This window comes from Zalophus californianus, chromosome 4 (assembly GCF_009762305.2).
Source record: "Zalophus californianus isolate mZalCal1 chromosome 4, mZalCal1.pri.v2, whole genome shotgun sequence".
Taxonomy (NCBI): domain Eukaryota; kingdom Metazoa; phylum Chordata; class Mammalia; order Carnivora; family Otariidae; genus Zalophus; species Zalophus californianus.
In genome coordinates this window covers 105,448,056-105,463,467 of record NC_045598.1, presented here as the reverse complement: position 1 = coordinate 105,463,467, position 15,412 = coordinate 105,448,056, and the positions used below count along the sequence as shown (strand labels likewise).

General features: G+C 45.3%; 1 protein-coding gene across 7 annotated transcripts; it reads left to right on the top strand.

Annotated features, from left to right (window-relative positions):
- The first annotated feature begins 1,318 nt into the window (after nt 1-1,318).
- RFX5 (regulatory factor X5) lies at nt 1,319-8,037 on the top strand. Of its 7 annotated transcripts, XM_027577700.1 has the most exons (11): nt 1,376-1,390; nt 1,917-2,026; nt 2,254-2,388; nt 2,619-2,652; nt 3,083-3,165; nt 3,421-3,540; nt 3,720-3,839; nt 3,979-4,060; nt 4,332-4,533; nt 4,779-4,879; nt 5,037-8,037. In XM_027577700.1, the coding sequence occupies exons 3-11, from the start codon at nt 2,273-2,275 to the stop codon at nt 6,030-6,032; spliced, it is 1,854 nt and encodes a 617-aa protein (XP_027433501.1). In that variant the 5' UTR covers nt 1,376-1,390; nt 1,917-2,026; nt 2,254-2,272; the 3' UTR covers nt 6,033-8,037. The 7 variants fall into 7 exon arrangements, with proteins under 7 accessions (XP_027433500.1, XP_027433498.1, XP_027433501.1 ...); XM_027577699.1 differs by lacking the exon at nt 1,917-2,026 and having other exon boundaries at nt 1,319-1,390; XM_027577697.1 differs by lacking the exon at nt 1,917-2,026 and having other exon boundaries at nt 1,344-1,390; nt 2,188-2,388.
- The last annotated feature ends 7,375 nt before the right edge of the window (nt 8,038-15,412 follow it).

The window sequence follows — 15,412 nt, the reverse complement described above, 5'->3', positions numbered from 1 at the left end:
TCTTTGCCTATAAAACAGAGACAACCTACTTCAAAGAGCTGCCATGAGCATTAAATGATAGAATTTAATGTGTTTAGAATTCGGGATGGTGTCTAGCACACAGAGAACACCAATAAATTTTTGCTGTTATTAGAAAACCTTCTTGCCAGTATATCCTTATTCCCTCAAACTCTGCAATTCCTTAGGTTCTTCCCGTAGCCACAGAAGCATAGGTTATTGGGGGCTATAAAGGGCAAAGGTGACCAGATCAGGCAGTACTGCTTGTCCTCTTTACAAAAGTACACTGATGATGAGACTAGAGAATGTATTAGAATCAGGACTGCAAATAGAGTTTTAGGTGTAAGGTATCTGTTGTGCAAAACAAAATACATCCATTCAAAAGAATGTTAACCTGCAGTCCCTGACCTCAGAAATTAGATGTGGAACTTGGTCTGCATGTGCGTTTTTCACGGCAAAGGATTCATTGCTTTCATTTGATTCATGACCTAAAAACATCCTTAACGAAAAGGGTTAAGAACCATGACCTATACAGTACAAAGTTCTATGAGAGTAAAGAGTTCCTGTGGGTATCCAGCACCCCCTGGGGGTGTCAGTCAAAATTCCAATGTTCGCTGAGTGCAGAACTATGGGGATGCAGATACATTAGCAACTCTTTGGAAGGAAATAAAGTACCCACGGGAAACCCAGGAACGCTTGGCATTTTAACTAAACGTGGTACAGCTGCGGAGGTTTTGAGGCCTCCATCAGAGAGGAACGTGAGCCTGTGTTTGCAGATTTGTTGTGGAGTGCCTGTATGCTGTGTTGAGGGCGGGGGTCGGGGATGGGGTGCTCAATTTGTTTTTCATCAAAAGGAGGTTATGTGGGCTTACAGCGAACCTCCATCACTACTACCCATAATTTTCTAGCTTTTTTTCTTTTAATTATCCATTGATTCTTTTCTTCCACTGGCTCTGACGACCGAAGGCAAAACTGAAACCCGGAAGGAGAGGGCAAAGGAAAAGAAAGCTCCAAAGGGAGCCCAGCGCCCGGTCTTTCGTCCTGCGGTCCCTTTAAGAGAAGAATCTCTTGGGACCGGCAGTCCCAACCGACCCCAGTTTTAACCGAAACCTAACCCGGACTTCCCCCTCTTCGCTCAAATAAGACCAACTTTGGATTTTCCCTCCCCTATTGTCCAATCAGAATCTGTTACCAGGCAGACTCTACCCGCAGGCGGTGCGAGCCCGGCGCCTCCTGTCTCCGGGTGGCAGCAACGACCAATGAGAGAGCAGGTCGTCCGAGTATCTAGGCAGATCGGGGCTGTTCCAGCCATTCAGAAAAAAGAAAATAAAGCAACGCACGAGCCCGCTGGGCCAGGACCGTGGGGCTGGGCTGGAGTGAAGGTGGCTACGAGGTAGTTTCTCTTTCTCCCTTACCTTTATTGTTGCTTGTGTTGGAAGGCGACTGTTCAAAGGTAGGGAGGGGGCAGTATGAGTTGGGAGGAGAGCAGAACAAGATTTTGGCTGTATTTTCAAAGCTCCTTCACCCATGTGCACGTGCCCCGAATCTGGGACCCCGTTCCTCCAACCGGGTTTCCTATGCCCAGCCCAGGAGTTCGCCACCCTGAACCCCCCACCTTGCAGCAACGCGGGATTGAATGCAGAGGGAAGGGAGGGAGGTGGGGGTGCGCCTCTGGATGGGAGGTTGAGGGAGATGACGTAGGGACTGGCGACGTGGGGAGGGGGAAGCCGCGGGGGAAGCCGTGGCGAGATTAAGTAATGAGAACTTGGGCCCAGTGTTTTCCAAGGCTGGAAGGGCAGAATATGTTCGTATCCTTTCTGACCTCCCAGGAAAATTAAGGCGTGAGGAGTCGCTTAGAGAATTGGAGAACTTTATTTTGTGGTTGTTACTGTTTTTATTTTTGTTTTTTTTTTTTTAAGGGGAGGAGGGCAGTACGGAATCAGAGGCAGAAATGGACATGTCTAACGTCGATTTCCAGTCCCCCTATCCCTTCCTTTACAGTTTTCCATATTTAGGAGACTGCAAAAAGGTGGGGCAGATAGAACGGATATGGCAAAGATCTCTTTGGGTATATGTGGGCCTGGGGAAGTAATGGGATAATTTCTAATTTTTGGAGAAGGCAACTGGTGAAAAAAAGACCACTGAGGAAATTCAGAGGCTTTCTTTCTGTTTCTCTGTGTTTCTGGGTAGGGAGATGAGGAGTGCCCGGGGGCCTCCAGGGAAAGGGAGGTTAAATCTTCATGCCTGGTCTCTCAGCTCTAGCCCTCATGCCGGGATGGCCGAAGATGAGCCCGATGCTAAGAGCCCGAAGACTGGGGGAAGGGCCCCCTCAGGTAGTGCTGAGGCGGGAGAACCCACCACCCTTCTTCAGAGGCTCCGAGGTACCATTTCGTAAGTACTCATCACCACCTCCAAACCTTGCTCCAGAACTGTAGCACTTCACTTCCTCTGTAGATGAACTGCCTCTCCCTGAGCAAGTGCATCTGAACATGGGGAGGTTCTTCATCATGGGAGCAGTTGCTGAGCACCCCTTAAGCATCTCATCCCTCTTCCTCTCCCTAACAGTAAGACACTAGAGAAAATCTTGTGTCTGACCTCCAGCTTTCTCCTCTTTTCCACAGCAAGGCCGTGCAGAACAAAGTCGAGGGAATCCTGGTAAGTATTTTCGGGAAGAGGGCAATAGAGAGGTGGAATTGGTGGGGGATGAGGGTGATGAAGATATGCATAACTGAAAGCTTTATGTGGGAGAGGCAGTACTGTCTTCCCTGTCAGAAGATAATTGGCTTTGCAACTTGTTGCCAGATTGACCTTGGGCATCTTACTTCATCTCTCTGTGACCTGTCGCGTAGACGCTCAGTAGGAATAATGTCAAAGCCGATCCCCTCCACTCCCCCTCTCACCACAGTAGCTCACAAGGGCACTCCTCAGAGCACAGTGAACACCCAGCCCCAAATCATTTCTAAGGTCCTTTTCAGTCTGACAGTCTCTAAGGCAGCTAGACTTTGGGGGAAGGATCAGAAGATCCTGTCTTGCGTCCTTCTTGGCCTTATTTTTTCTCCTGCCTCTCTGTTCCTCCCTACCTCAGCAAGATGTACAGAAATTCTCAGACAACGACAAGCTGTATCTCTACCTTCAGCTTCCCTCAGGGCCCAGTACTGGAGACAAAAGGTAGGTTTGGTGCTAGAGTTTAAGATATCAGAGGTTCTGGTTCTTAAAGGAAGGCTCACTGGGATGGGGCTGGGTGAATTGGAATACTCATAACAGCTGTCCTTGATGAGAAGAATAGTCCCTGTCCTGCCCCAGTTTACCAGGAAAAGCTGGATTCTGGGTGATTTGGTCCAGCACTGCTGAAGCAGTAGTCTGGATAGAACCACAGCAACTTGAGGATCTTAGTAAGGCTTGTCCCTTTTACTTCTCTTGCAGCTCAGAGCCAAGTACACTCAGCAATGAGGAGTACATGTATGCCTATAGGTGGATCCGTAACCACCTAGAAGAGCATACTGACACCTGTTTGCCAAAGCAAAGTGTTTATGATGCCTATCGGTGGGTGAATGAGGCGGGAGGAGGGTGGTGTGGGTTGGCGGGCATAGGACTACCCCCTCACCCCTGGAGAGCTCCCTGCCTTGATAGAGCCTGACTTCTTAAAGGGTGCCAGGGACCCTCGGAATCTCACCATGACCTCCTTCTCTGAGTGTCTTCCCACTGTGCCCCCTCCCCGCCAGGAAGTACTGTGAGAGCCTCGCCTGTTGCCGCCCACTCAGCACAGCCAACTTTGGCAAAATCATCAGAGAGATCTTCCCTGACATCAAGGCCCGAAGGCTTGGTGGCCGGGGCCAGTCCAAGTATCCTTGAATGGAGAGGTTGGGGTTGGAGGACCTGGGGAGTAAAACTTAGGGTGTGGAGGGCCAGGAGTGGAAACAGCCTAACCTTCCCATGGGGCTCGGAGATCCCCACCGTTGGCTGCTCTTTAACTTGCCTCAGATATTGCTACAGTGGCATACGAAGGAAGACCTTGGTATCTATGCCCCCCTTGCCTGGACTTGACCTGAAGGGCTCTGACAGTGTAAGTAACAACCAACCCTCCGATTGCACTCTTCTCTCCAAGGTGGAGGGCTGACATAGCCTACGTCATTCTGCACATAGCTTCTGGGTATATAGGATATGCCCTTCTACCTACCTTATGGCTCAGGCAGAGGATGAAGAGAATTTGTGGGTTTCTGGGATGAGTTACCCCATCTCCAGTCTGGTCTTAACTGTGGCTGACACAGGTGTCTGAGAGGGGCCAAGGGTTCTTCAGTTTGGAGTGTGACTGGGCATGTGTTTCCCCGCTGCAGCCGGAAATGGGCCCAGAAGTAACCCCAGCACCTCGGGATGAGCTGGTGGAGGCAGCCTGTGCTCTGACCTGTGACTGGGCAGAACGAATCCTGAAACGGTCCTTCAGTTCCATCGTTGAGGTCGCCCGCTTCCTGCTGCAGCAGCATCTCATCTCTGCCCGATCTGCACATGCCCACGTGCTCAAGGCGATGGGGCTCGCTGGTGGGTGGAGACTCTCTCAGGCCCCAAAAAACTCTCAGCCACTTTCAGCTTCATAGGCCCTCCCGCCTACTAGGACAGAGACACCTTGCATTTGCCTTCTATTCCTGGTGCCCCTCGTAGGGCATTAGGACACGCTTTAGACCACTTTCTTCCCCCTTCTGCACCAGTCAGTCAGTCAGAGTCACCTCACGTGGCCATTGTTTCCTCCTCACCCTCGCCTTTTACCTTTACTGGCACCTCTGCAGAAGACGATGAACATGCCCCTCGGGAGCGGTCATCTAAATCCAAGAATGGTGTAGAGAGCCTAGAAGGTGGAGCCCATAAGAAACCAGAGAGACCAGCCCAGGTAAGGAAATTGATGCCCCCCCATCCCCCGCCCCGACCTTGCTGCCCTGGGCTGGGGGCTTAGTATCCCCTTTCCCATTATCTTCTCACCCTCCTGTGTCTGTGTTTGCTCCGATGTCTGATCTTCCCACTTAGTGTGTCCTCTCTTCACCTTTTAGCCTCCTAAGGAGCTGGAACCCCGGGCTGGAGGTGGCCCCCCTGCACGTGGTGAGCGGAAGAAGAGTGTAGTGGAGAGCCCAGCCCCAGCAGCCAATAACCCACAGGTTAATGCCCTGGTGGCCCGGCTGCCTCTGCTCCTTCCCCGGGCCCCTCGCTCACTTATTCCGCCAATCCGAGTCTCTCCACCCATCCTGGCCCCCAAGATTTCTTCAGGCCTGAAAGTGGCTACACTGCCTCTGCCCAGTAGGGCTGGGGGACCCCAGGCAGCTATGCCCATCATTAACATGATCTTACCAACCGTTCCTGCTTTGTCTGGACCTGGACCCGGACCCGGGCCTGGGCAAGCCCTGCCTGGGGCACTCACTCAGCCGCAGGGCACAGAGAACAGGGAATTAGGCATAGGTGGTGACCCGGGACCCCATGACAAGGGTGTCAAGAGGACAGCAGAAGTACCTGTGAGTGAGGCCATTGGGCAGGATCCACCTGCTAAAGCAGCAAAGCAGGATATAGAGGATACAGGAAGTGATGCCAAAAGAAAACGGGGGCGCCCTCGAAAAAAATCAGGTGGAAGTAAGGAAAGGACCTCTCCCCCTGACAAGTCAGCACCTGCCATGGACTCTGCCCAGTCCCCAAGGTTACCACGGGAGACGTGGGCCTCTGGAGGGGAAAGCAACTCAGCTGGAGGGTCAGGGAAGCCAGGACCAGTGGGAGAGGCTGAGAAGGGGATGGTGCTTGCCCAGGGTCAGGAAGATGGTGCTGTTTCCAGAGGAGGAAGGGGCCCCAGTTCCCGGCATGCCAAAGAAGCAGAAGATAAAATTCCTCTGGTCACCTCAAAAGTGAGTGTCATCAAGGGCAGTAGAAGCCAAAAGGAAGCTCTTCATTTGGTAAAGGGAGAGGTAGACACCGCAGCGCAGGGTAATAAAGACTTAAAGGGGCATGTGCTTCAAAATTCCTTATTCCACGAGGGGAAAGACCCCAAAGCAACACCCCCATGATAGGTATGTGGGGAGGAGTGTTTATATCCACATTAACTCTACCTGCCTAGTAGAGGCCCCTCTGCACTTGCTTCTCATTTGGCTCTTCTTTTCCTAAGGGAATTCATTTTCCTGTACAGACAGCTGAGGCACCCTGTGTCTTACACAGTGTCCGGCTCCTGCCTCTGACCTTTCCAGCTCAGTACCCTTGGCTTTAGCGTCACTGATAAATCTGTCATGACTGTCTTACCTGGATCTCTGTGCTATCCTGCAGGAAGATAGGGATGGAGTAAGTATGATGAATGTATAGGCTAGGAATCTTTTGGTTTTAAATCGTAAAAAAAAAATAACTCAAACTGGCTTAAAAATAAAGACTGACTGGCTCACATAACCGGAAAGTCCAGAGGTAGTACTGGCTCCAGGAAAAGCTGATGCGGTGGCTCAGTGTTTCTCTAAATACCTGATTGATTTCCCCCTGCTGCTGCCTTCTGTAGGATCATCTTAAACCTGGGCCACCTAGTGGCTGCCAGCACTCCTGGGATTATACCCAACCAGAAGGGGTGGGGGGCATCTTTGTGCCAGGCATCCTAGCAAAGCCTTAAGATGGACTCTGATTAGGCCAGCCTGCGTCACATGCCGATCCCTCACCAATCACTGTGGCCAGAAGGATGGTGTATGCTAATTCGCTCCTTCTACATCAGGGAAAGATTGGGATCAGCTTCCTTAGAATCACATAGGTCTCCAAATGGGAACTGACGCGGGCGGTTCCTGGGGAGGCAGCTGACACCTGGCCAATACCGGGACGTACATGTGGTTTTAGTTTGCTAGGTTGGGATCAGCTACACCTGTTTCCTTTTTCCCTCACCGTCTTGCATTTTCCTTACTGCAGCTGTAGCCCCTTTCCTCTGGTAGGCGCAGAAGGAATGAGAGGGAAGTCACTCTCCTTCAGGGACTCTCTCTTTAGTCTCATTTAGATGACAATCCCTACATTTCAGAGATGGAGATCCTTCCCTTTCCTGTTTCTGAATGTTGGTTTTCTCCTCATTCTGCTTCCCTATCCCTTACCCTACTGCCACTTTCACCAAGTGGAGTGAAAGATTTAGTTCCTAGTCATTTTATTAAATCCATTCTGTATCCACCAGGTGTCAGTCTCTTGTCATACGTGTGTCAGGATTTCAGCCAGGATCGTGGGGTTTAGGCTAGGTGTGTGGCAGGAGGTAGCTCTGCACATCAGCAAGCACCAATAAGAAGGGAATCCAGACGTTATCCTTCGAAAAGCAGTAAACCAACCAGTATTTACTGAGGACATACGTCGTTTTCTGCATAAGGGTAGCTTCTGTCAGGCAATCTTGGTTCTGCCCAGGAAACATATTTTCTTTCAGGGAGACTTCACTCATTTGTTTCCACCACAGCAGATTTTTAAAAATTATAATATGTAATATTTGGTATCTATAAAGAATATATTTAACATGAATAAATTATGAAACATAATATTAAATGAATACCTTTGACCCATCGCCCAACTTATACATTAAAACATTAGAAATACCATTGAGTTTTTTGTGTTCCTACCCATTCCTATCCCACTGCCTCTCCCTAGAGGTAACCACTGTCCTTAATTTTATGTTTATTAATTGCGTGCCACACACACACACATACGTGTGTATATATTTAACCATATGTGTACAATATTTAAAAATTGTTCAATTTTGCTTTTTTATCTTTACAAAAATTTTATGCTCTAATAGTCCCCTGAAGTTTGCTTTTTTTCACTTAACATTTCTAAGATTCATCTGTGTTGTAAGTAGCTGTAATTCGTTCATTTTCACCTGTGTAATGTTCCATCAAGTACATAAGCCACAAGTTATTTATGTATTCACCTATTAATGGACATTTGGGTTGTTTCCAATTGTTTGCCATTACAAACAATGCTGCTACAAACATTCTTGTACCTGTTAGTGCCTTTTTGAAGTAAGATTTTTTTTTTTAAATGTTAGCTTTTTTTATTTTTATTTATTTGACAGAGAGAGACAGCGAGAGAGGGAACACAAGTAGGGGGAGTGGGGGGAGTGGGGGGGGGAGAGGCAGGCTTCCCGCCAAGCAGGGAGCCCGATGCGGGGCTCGATCCCACAACCGCGGGATCGTGACCTGAGCCGAAGGCAGACGCTTAACGACTGAGCCACCCAGGCACCCCTGAAGTAAGATTTCCAAAAAGGTTTCTAAGATGGTTCATTTGGTCTGTACACCCTCTGAGTTGGGGACTGTCCCCTCTTATTCTTTGGAAGAGTTGACATCAGATTGAAATGAGCTGTCCCTTGACACTTTGGTAAAACCCAGCTGTCGAACCATCTTTGCCTGTCTTTTTGGGAAAAACTTTAACCATCAATTCAATTTCTTTAATAATTATAGGCTGTCTGGACTTTCTTTTTTTTTTCATGGCTTAATAGCTCATTTATATTTATTTTTTAAGTTTTTTAATTAATTTTATTATGTTAGTCACCATACATTACATCATTAGTTTTTGATGTAGTGTTCCATGATTCATGTTCCATGTTTGCGTATAACACCCAGTGCTCCATGCAATACGTGCCCTCCTTAATACCCACCACCGGGCTAACCCATCCCCCGCCCCCCTCCCCTCTAGAACCCGCAGTTTGTTTCTCAGAGTCCATCGTCTCTCATGGTTCATCTCCCCCTCCGATTTCCCCCACTGCATTTTTCCCTTCCTACTATCTTTTTTTTTTTTAACATATATTGTATTATTTGTTTCAGAGGTACAGGTGTGTGATTCAACAGTCTTGCACAACTCACAGCACTCACCATAGCACATACCCTCCCCAATGTCTGTCACCCAGCCACCCCATCCCTCCCACCCCCCTCCACCCCAAAGTTGTTGTGGTTCTATCCAGACTACTGCTTCAGTTTGTTTCCTGAGATCAAGAATTCTTCATATCAGTGAGGTCATATGATGCTTGTCTTTCTCTGACTGACTTATTTCACTTAGCGTAATACCCTCTAGTTCCAGTTGCAAATGGCAAGATTTTGGTTTTTTGATGGCTGCATTATATTCCATTGTATGTATAAACCACATCTTCTTTATCCATTCATCTGTCGATGGACATCTTGGCTCTTTCCATAGTTTGGCTATTGTGGACATCGCTGCTATGGACTTTCTATTTCTTTTTGAGTCAATTTAGGGTAAGTGTTCTAGGATTTTGTGCATTTCATGCCTTTATTTTTAAACAAAATTTTTATTTATTTATTTATTTATTTATGCCTCTGCTCTCTGGGTAGTCATGTCCTTCTTTCCGTTTCTACTGTGTACTTTTACCTTCTCAGTTCCTCCTCATCAATTGCACTGGAAGTGTGTTATTTCACTTGTCTATGTTCAGCTACTACTTTGGGCTTTGTCAGTCTTCTCCCTTATGTATTGTTTTCCATTTCATTAATTATAGATATTATCTATAATATTTCCTGCTTTCTTTAGATTTAATTTTATGTTTTTCCATAACATCTTAAATTTGATCTAATTAATTTTCAAGCTCTGCTTTTCTACTGTAAGTCTTTAAGGACCTGTTTCTCTATATTCCCCGAATTTTTTTTGCTGTATTTTGATTATAACTTAGTCCTAAGAATATTTAAATTGCCTTGATGACTTTTTTAAGTTTATGAGTTATTTAGAAAAGTTTTATGAGTTTCCAAATGTCTGGATATTTAAAATTTTATCTTTTTGATATCCATTTTCAGCTTAATCATTTGTGCTCAGAGATGTGGTACTCTGATACTAAACCTTTGAAATTTGTTGGGATTGTTATTTTATATCTCTGTGACTTCTTGGTATCTGAATGTTTTGTTTTCTGCTCATTCTTGCCTGTGGTAGCTTGTTTCCCAGTTTATTCTCAATTTGGGGGTTTGGGGCTTATGTTTTGTTAAACTTAATCTGCGGGAATCCAGAGAGCCTAAATTGGGGGTACTTTCCCCCAGAGAGAATTTGCATTTGCTTGTGCCAGGATCCAAATGATGCTCCTGACCTGGAACTGTGTTAGCCCCTCAGGAGTCTCAGTTCAATCCATGAGTTCCAGGTTTTCTCCCATTCCATGGCTAGGCCCAGGCCTTAGCCTCTGTTCACGATACTGATACTGGCATTTGTCCCCAAGGCAAACCTGCTGCTCCTGCTGCCTTTTGCTCGTCTTTCATATAAGTTTCAGCTTAATGTTATTTTTTTCTTCCTTTTGTGATTTCTCTTTCTAATGTGCCCAGCAATGTGCTAAACATTATGTTTCTTGTAATTTATCCAGGCTCTACTTGTATTTTAATGGGAGAGCCTTTTCTCTTATCCAGGCTGCCAGGAATAGGCATTACTGCAGTTTTTCTATTTTCCTTCTTGTTTTTTAAGTGCCAGGAACTTATTAGAAGCCCGTTGACTTAAGCTTTGACTTCAAGTCAATAACAATCACAGCACAGTGGCAACATAACAGTGATCTTAGCATTAAGCACAGAGGGCTGTGGGGGCCCAGAGGAATAGCGTGTAAGTCAGATGGGGGTCTGGGGTGACTTCCAGTAGAGGTGAGTAGGAGTTAGCTGGACAAGTCTAACTCATAAGGCAAAAGGACAGAAAACATAAGACATATAGTAAAAAGAGTTAAATCATAGCACTCATTCTGCATGAGAGCTGTAAATGCAGAGAGATCACTTTGGGCTGAATAATTTGGGAAGGTTTCATGGAAAAGATATGCTTGAGTTAAACCTTTAAGGTATGTGGAGCTTAGGTGAAAAAGGAAGACATTCTAGGAAAAGCAGGGGTTTGGGGATGTGAGTTGTGACTAAAGGCATAGCAGAACAACCCCCCATAGAGACCTGGCAGGCAGAAGGGGTGTGTATGAATGATACTGAGAAGTCAACTAGAAGAACACACAACCATTATTATAGTTATCTGTTGACTGAATGAATGGATGAAAGGTATGAAGTTTCCATTAGAGGATGAAGGAACTGGAATTAGAAGGAACCAGCCAGGCAGACGGTTCCATGTGGGAGGAGAAGAGGGACTGGACCGGGCTGCTGACACATTAGAAGTGACAGGCATATGGAAAAATAAACCACTGGTGTTAGAATAGATGGAAGCATCCAAGGAAACCCTGCCCTTACCTTGGTTGGGCCTGGGGATATATCCATTCATTCTGGGAGACCAGCCCACACGAGGATTTTGAGATTTACGTGTGGTTTTTTTTTTTTAAGTTTATTTTTAATTTTTTTTAGTAATCTCTACACCCAATGTGGAGCTAGAACTCATGACCCCAAGATCAAGAGCCGCATGCTCTTCTGACTGAGCCAGCCAGTACCTGTCCCCCCACCAGGGGTGTTTAGCCTATTTTTAAAAGATTTTATTTATTTATTTGTCAGAGAGAGACACGGGAACATGAACGGGGAGTGGGAGAGGGAGAAGCAGGCTTCCCGCTGAGCAGGGAGCCCGATGCGGTGCTCGATCCCAGGACCCTGGGGTCATGACCTGAGCGGAAGGCAGACGCTTCATGACTGAGCCACCCAGGCTGGCTCAATTGGAAAAGTATGCAACACTTGACCTTGGGGTCGTGAGTTCAAGCCCCATGTTGGGTGTAGAGATTACTTAATTACTTAAATAAATGAAACTTAAAATCTAAAATGAAACAAGTTATTATAGTTTAGGCAATCTTCAGTTTACTGGAGTAAAGGTTTGAGGACTGCCTACTGCTTCCTCCCCACCATTCCTACTCCCTCCCTAGCACCCAACTCTGCACTCCCATGACCTCACCCACCAAACGTCATATTTTTTCATTTTAGCCCAATCATAAGTTGAAGATAATTTATAATTCACTAAAACTTGAAATAATAATTTACTACTAAACCAAGACAAGCTCTACATGTCTAGTCTATGGCCCCAAATAAATAAACTTATTGTTTATTTTTGTGGATAATAAGCAACTTTCTTCAGAAATGAAAGCAAATGCCACATTCACTTACATACTAAACAGGGGGACTAATGTCATTATATATTTGTCTAAGTGTTTCATCTCACGTTATGTTTCCTCAGTAGGCCTATCCCTTCTTTGCCTAGGATTGTCCTGCTGGCTTCATACAATGAGATAAAGCTAAGCACAACATATATATATAATGCATTTTTTAAGAAATGTTCATGAGAAGGTATTTGTTTGCTGGAAAGAGCATGAATTCAGTTCACATTTTAGCTTTACCACTTATGATTTTGAACATTTATTTAGTAAAGTTTTTCAAACTATAGATTGCAACCCATTCATGGGTTGTGAAACTGATTTAGCAGGATGTAAAACAGTATTTTCAAAAAGGGAAATAGAATAGAAAATATCAGAATGCATTGCATATAGTTAGGGTATTATTTCATGAAACCTTTATTTATTATTTTTTTAAAAGATTTTATTTATTTATTTGACAGAGAGAGACAGTGAGAGCAGGAACACAAGCAGGGGGAGTGGGAGAGGGAGAAGCAGGCTTCCTGCTGAGCAGGGAGCCTGATGTGGGACTCGATCCCAGGACCCTGGGATCACGACCTGAGCCGAAGGCAGATGCTTAACGACTGAGCCACCCAGGCGCCCTCATGAAACCTTTATTTCAATGAAGACAAATTTGTGTGTTCTTCAGTGATCATGATGATAAAATGTATTTTTTATTGTGGGTTGAAATAAAAAAAACCTTGAAAAAAATGACCATTCTGAAGCTCAGTTTCCATAAAAATGGTATAATACCTCTTTCACGGGATTGTAATGAGGAATAAAGAAGTAATGTTTGCTTTCATATACAGTAGGGGCTTGGGCAGTAACTGCTGGCTTCTTTATCTTTTCTCTGAAAAAAAACCCCAAGGGCGCCTGGGTGGCTCAGTCGGTTAAGCGCTGGACTCGATTTCAGCTCAGGTCATGATCTCAGGACCCTAAGATCAAGCCCGGCACTGGGCTCTGTACTCGGTGTAGAGTCTGCTTTCCCTCTCCCTCTGCTTCTCCCCCAGACCCCTGCTGCTCATGCTCTCTCCCTCTCTCTCTAGAATAAATAAATAAAATCTTTAAAAAATAAAATAAAGGGGCACCTGGGTGGCTCAGTTGGTTAAGCGACTGCCTTCAGCTCAGGTCATGATCCTGGAGTCCCAGGATCGAGTCCCGCATCGGGCTCCCTGCTCAGCAGGGGAGTCTGCTTCTCCCTCTGATCCTCCTCCCTCTCGTGCTCTCTGTCTCTCATTCTTTCTCTCTCAAATAAATAAAATCTTAAAAAATAAATAAATAAATAAAATAAAAATATGTTCAGCGTGGCAAGGAATTTTAGAGAATATCATAAATGTCATGATTTAATTTAATATAGGAAACAAAGAATAGCATTCAGTTTTATAATTTGACAACTGAGATCAAGAAGAAAAGGAAATAGGAAGAAGAAAAACTAGTTTAGTCAAATATTTACTTGTTAATATTTTTAATTTATTAATTCATTTATGAAAAATAACTTTTCCCAAACCAAAAAAAAAAAATCAGTAAGACAGTTGGCATTGTTTTATATTTTTGGAAATCCCTTTAATGCCTGACTGGATTCTCACATCTGCTTCTGCATTCCATCTGTTGCTATATCAACAAACATAATTTCTTCTCCATGCGGCAGAAACTAAGGATATGGCTAGAATACAAAGATGAATCCTCCCTGCCTTGAGTTCAGACCAGAGGGGTTTGGAGACTTGTGGAAAGAGAGAGTGAATCAAATAAATAAATAAATAAGTTAGTGAGTGAATAAAAAAATAAATAAATCTCCAGAAAAAGTCAGAAAGACCAAGTTATACAGAGATGCAAAGAAATTCACACTTGAGCCCTTAGAGCTATAAACTCAGAAAACTCAACACTCTTCTGCTTAATGTTGTGTTTGTGAGGGGAGGGCAAGGGGAGGAGGTCTCACTTGGTTAATAAAGGTCTTAATAGGGGCACACTCATGCGGTTAAGCACCCAACTCTTGATTTCAGCTCGGGTCATGATCTCAGGGTTGTGAGATCGAGCCTGCATAGGGCTCTGCACTGGGCATGGAGCCTGCTTAAGATTTTTTCTCTCCCTCTCCCTCTGCCCCTCCAACATCCCCCTTCCTCTCTAAAAAAATAAAGGACTTAATAACTGTCAGTAGCTATCAAAAGTTCCTACTTAAAGATTGAGCAGAGATGTTCCTGAAATCTTGTTTTGTTGTTGGAAAATAAAAAACTTCCTACTATAAAAAGTAAGGCTTTCACATCCCTTTTCACAATGTTTCAAAAACTGGCCCTAAGGGGGCATCTGGGTGGCTCAGCCCGTTAAGTGTCTGACTTCCACTGGGGTCATGGTCTTGGGGTCCTGGGATCGAGCCCCATGTCCAGCTCTGCACTCAGCAGGGAGTCTACTTCTCCCTCTGCACCACCCCCCGCCCCCCCCCCCGGCCCATCCTCTCTCTCAAATAAATAAAAATTTTTTTTAAGATTTTATTTATTTGTCAGAGAGTACAAGCAGAGGGAGCGGCAGGCAGAGGGAGAAGCAGGCTCCCCACTGAACAGGGAGCCCAATGCAGGATTCGATCCCAGGACCCTGGGATAATGAGCTGAAGGCAGATGCTTGACCAACTGCCACCCAGGCGTCTCTAAATAAATAAAATCTTAAAAGGGGGGGGGGCGTAAGGCCCTTGGGAATCCTACCCCTGGAAGGGAGGGATGTGTGACACTTTAAACTCTAGGTTAAAGCAGGATCATTGCCTCTTGACCCTTGCCTGACAGCTGATTGGGAGCTGGCCAAGAGTTACAGGACCTGACAGGTGGGCTGATGATTCCCCTGTCCAGACCAGCGGTGACAAATTCAAACTATCTTTGGCACTCTTGGCTTCTTTCTCTGCTCATCTGTCATTACTGTACTCCCGCTTTAACCTAGTTTATCAGCTTGCCCTCTCATGATTCAAGCAAATACCCATTTCTTTTCTTCAACAGTTTTTTAGTCTTCAGAATGCTCTCTTTTTTGTTCTGCTGGATCCTGCCCAATATCTCTTCTAATACCTGGCTTACAGTATTTTTGAGAGGTCTTCCATTCATTCATTTGCCATATACTTAGTGGCTAGGCCTTCTGTATTAATTAAACATACTCCTCTCTATTCCTTCAGCATTTGGGTACCCCACTTGTTACTTCTGTACATACTGCATGTTTTACATAGGTATTTCCAAGCTACTACTTTTTATTCTGCCTCCCCATTTGCTTCCATGTATTTTTAAAATTTCTTCTTTAATTTCCTGATTATTCTGGAAAATCATTCTATTCTGCCTCCCCATTAAACACAGAAGCAGTGACCCTTTTCTTTCATCATCCTATATTATTGTCCCAATAATAGTAATGTAGTGCTATGGTAGTAATCTG

Bases quoted from the DNA above. Each gene is read 5' to 3' on its own strand.
- RFX5 (XM_027577697.1), top strand. From the start codon at position 2,192: ATGAGGAGTGCCCGGGGGCCTCCAGGGAAAGGGAGGTTAAATCTTCAT. The intron at 3,541-3,719 runs GTGGGTGAATGA...CCTCCCCGCCAG, and splicing joins AGTGTTTATGATGCCTATCG to GAAGTACTGTGAGAGCCTCG. The intron at 4,061-4,331 runs GTAAGTAACAAC...TCCCCGCTGCAG, and splicing joins ACCTGAAGGGCTCTGACAGT to CCGGAAATGGGCCCAGAAGT.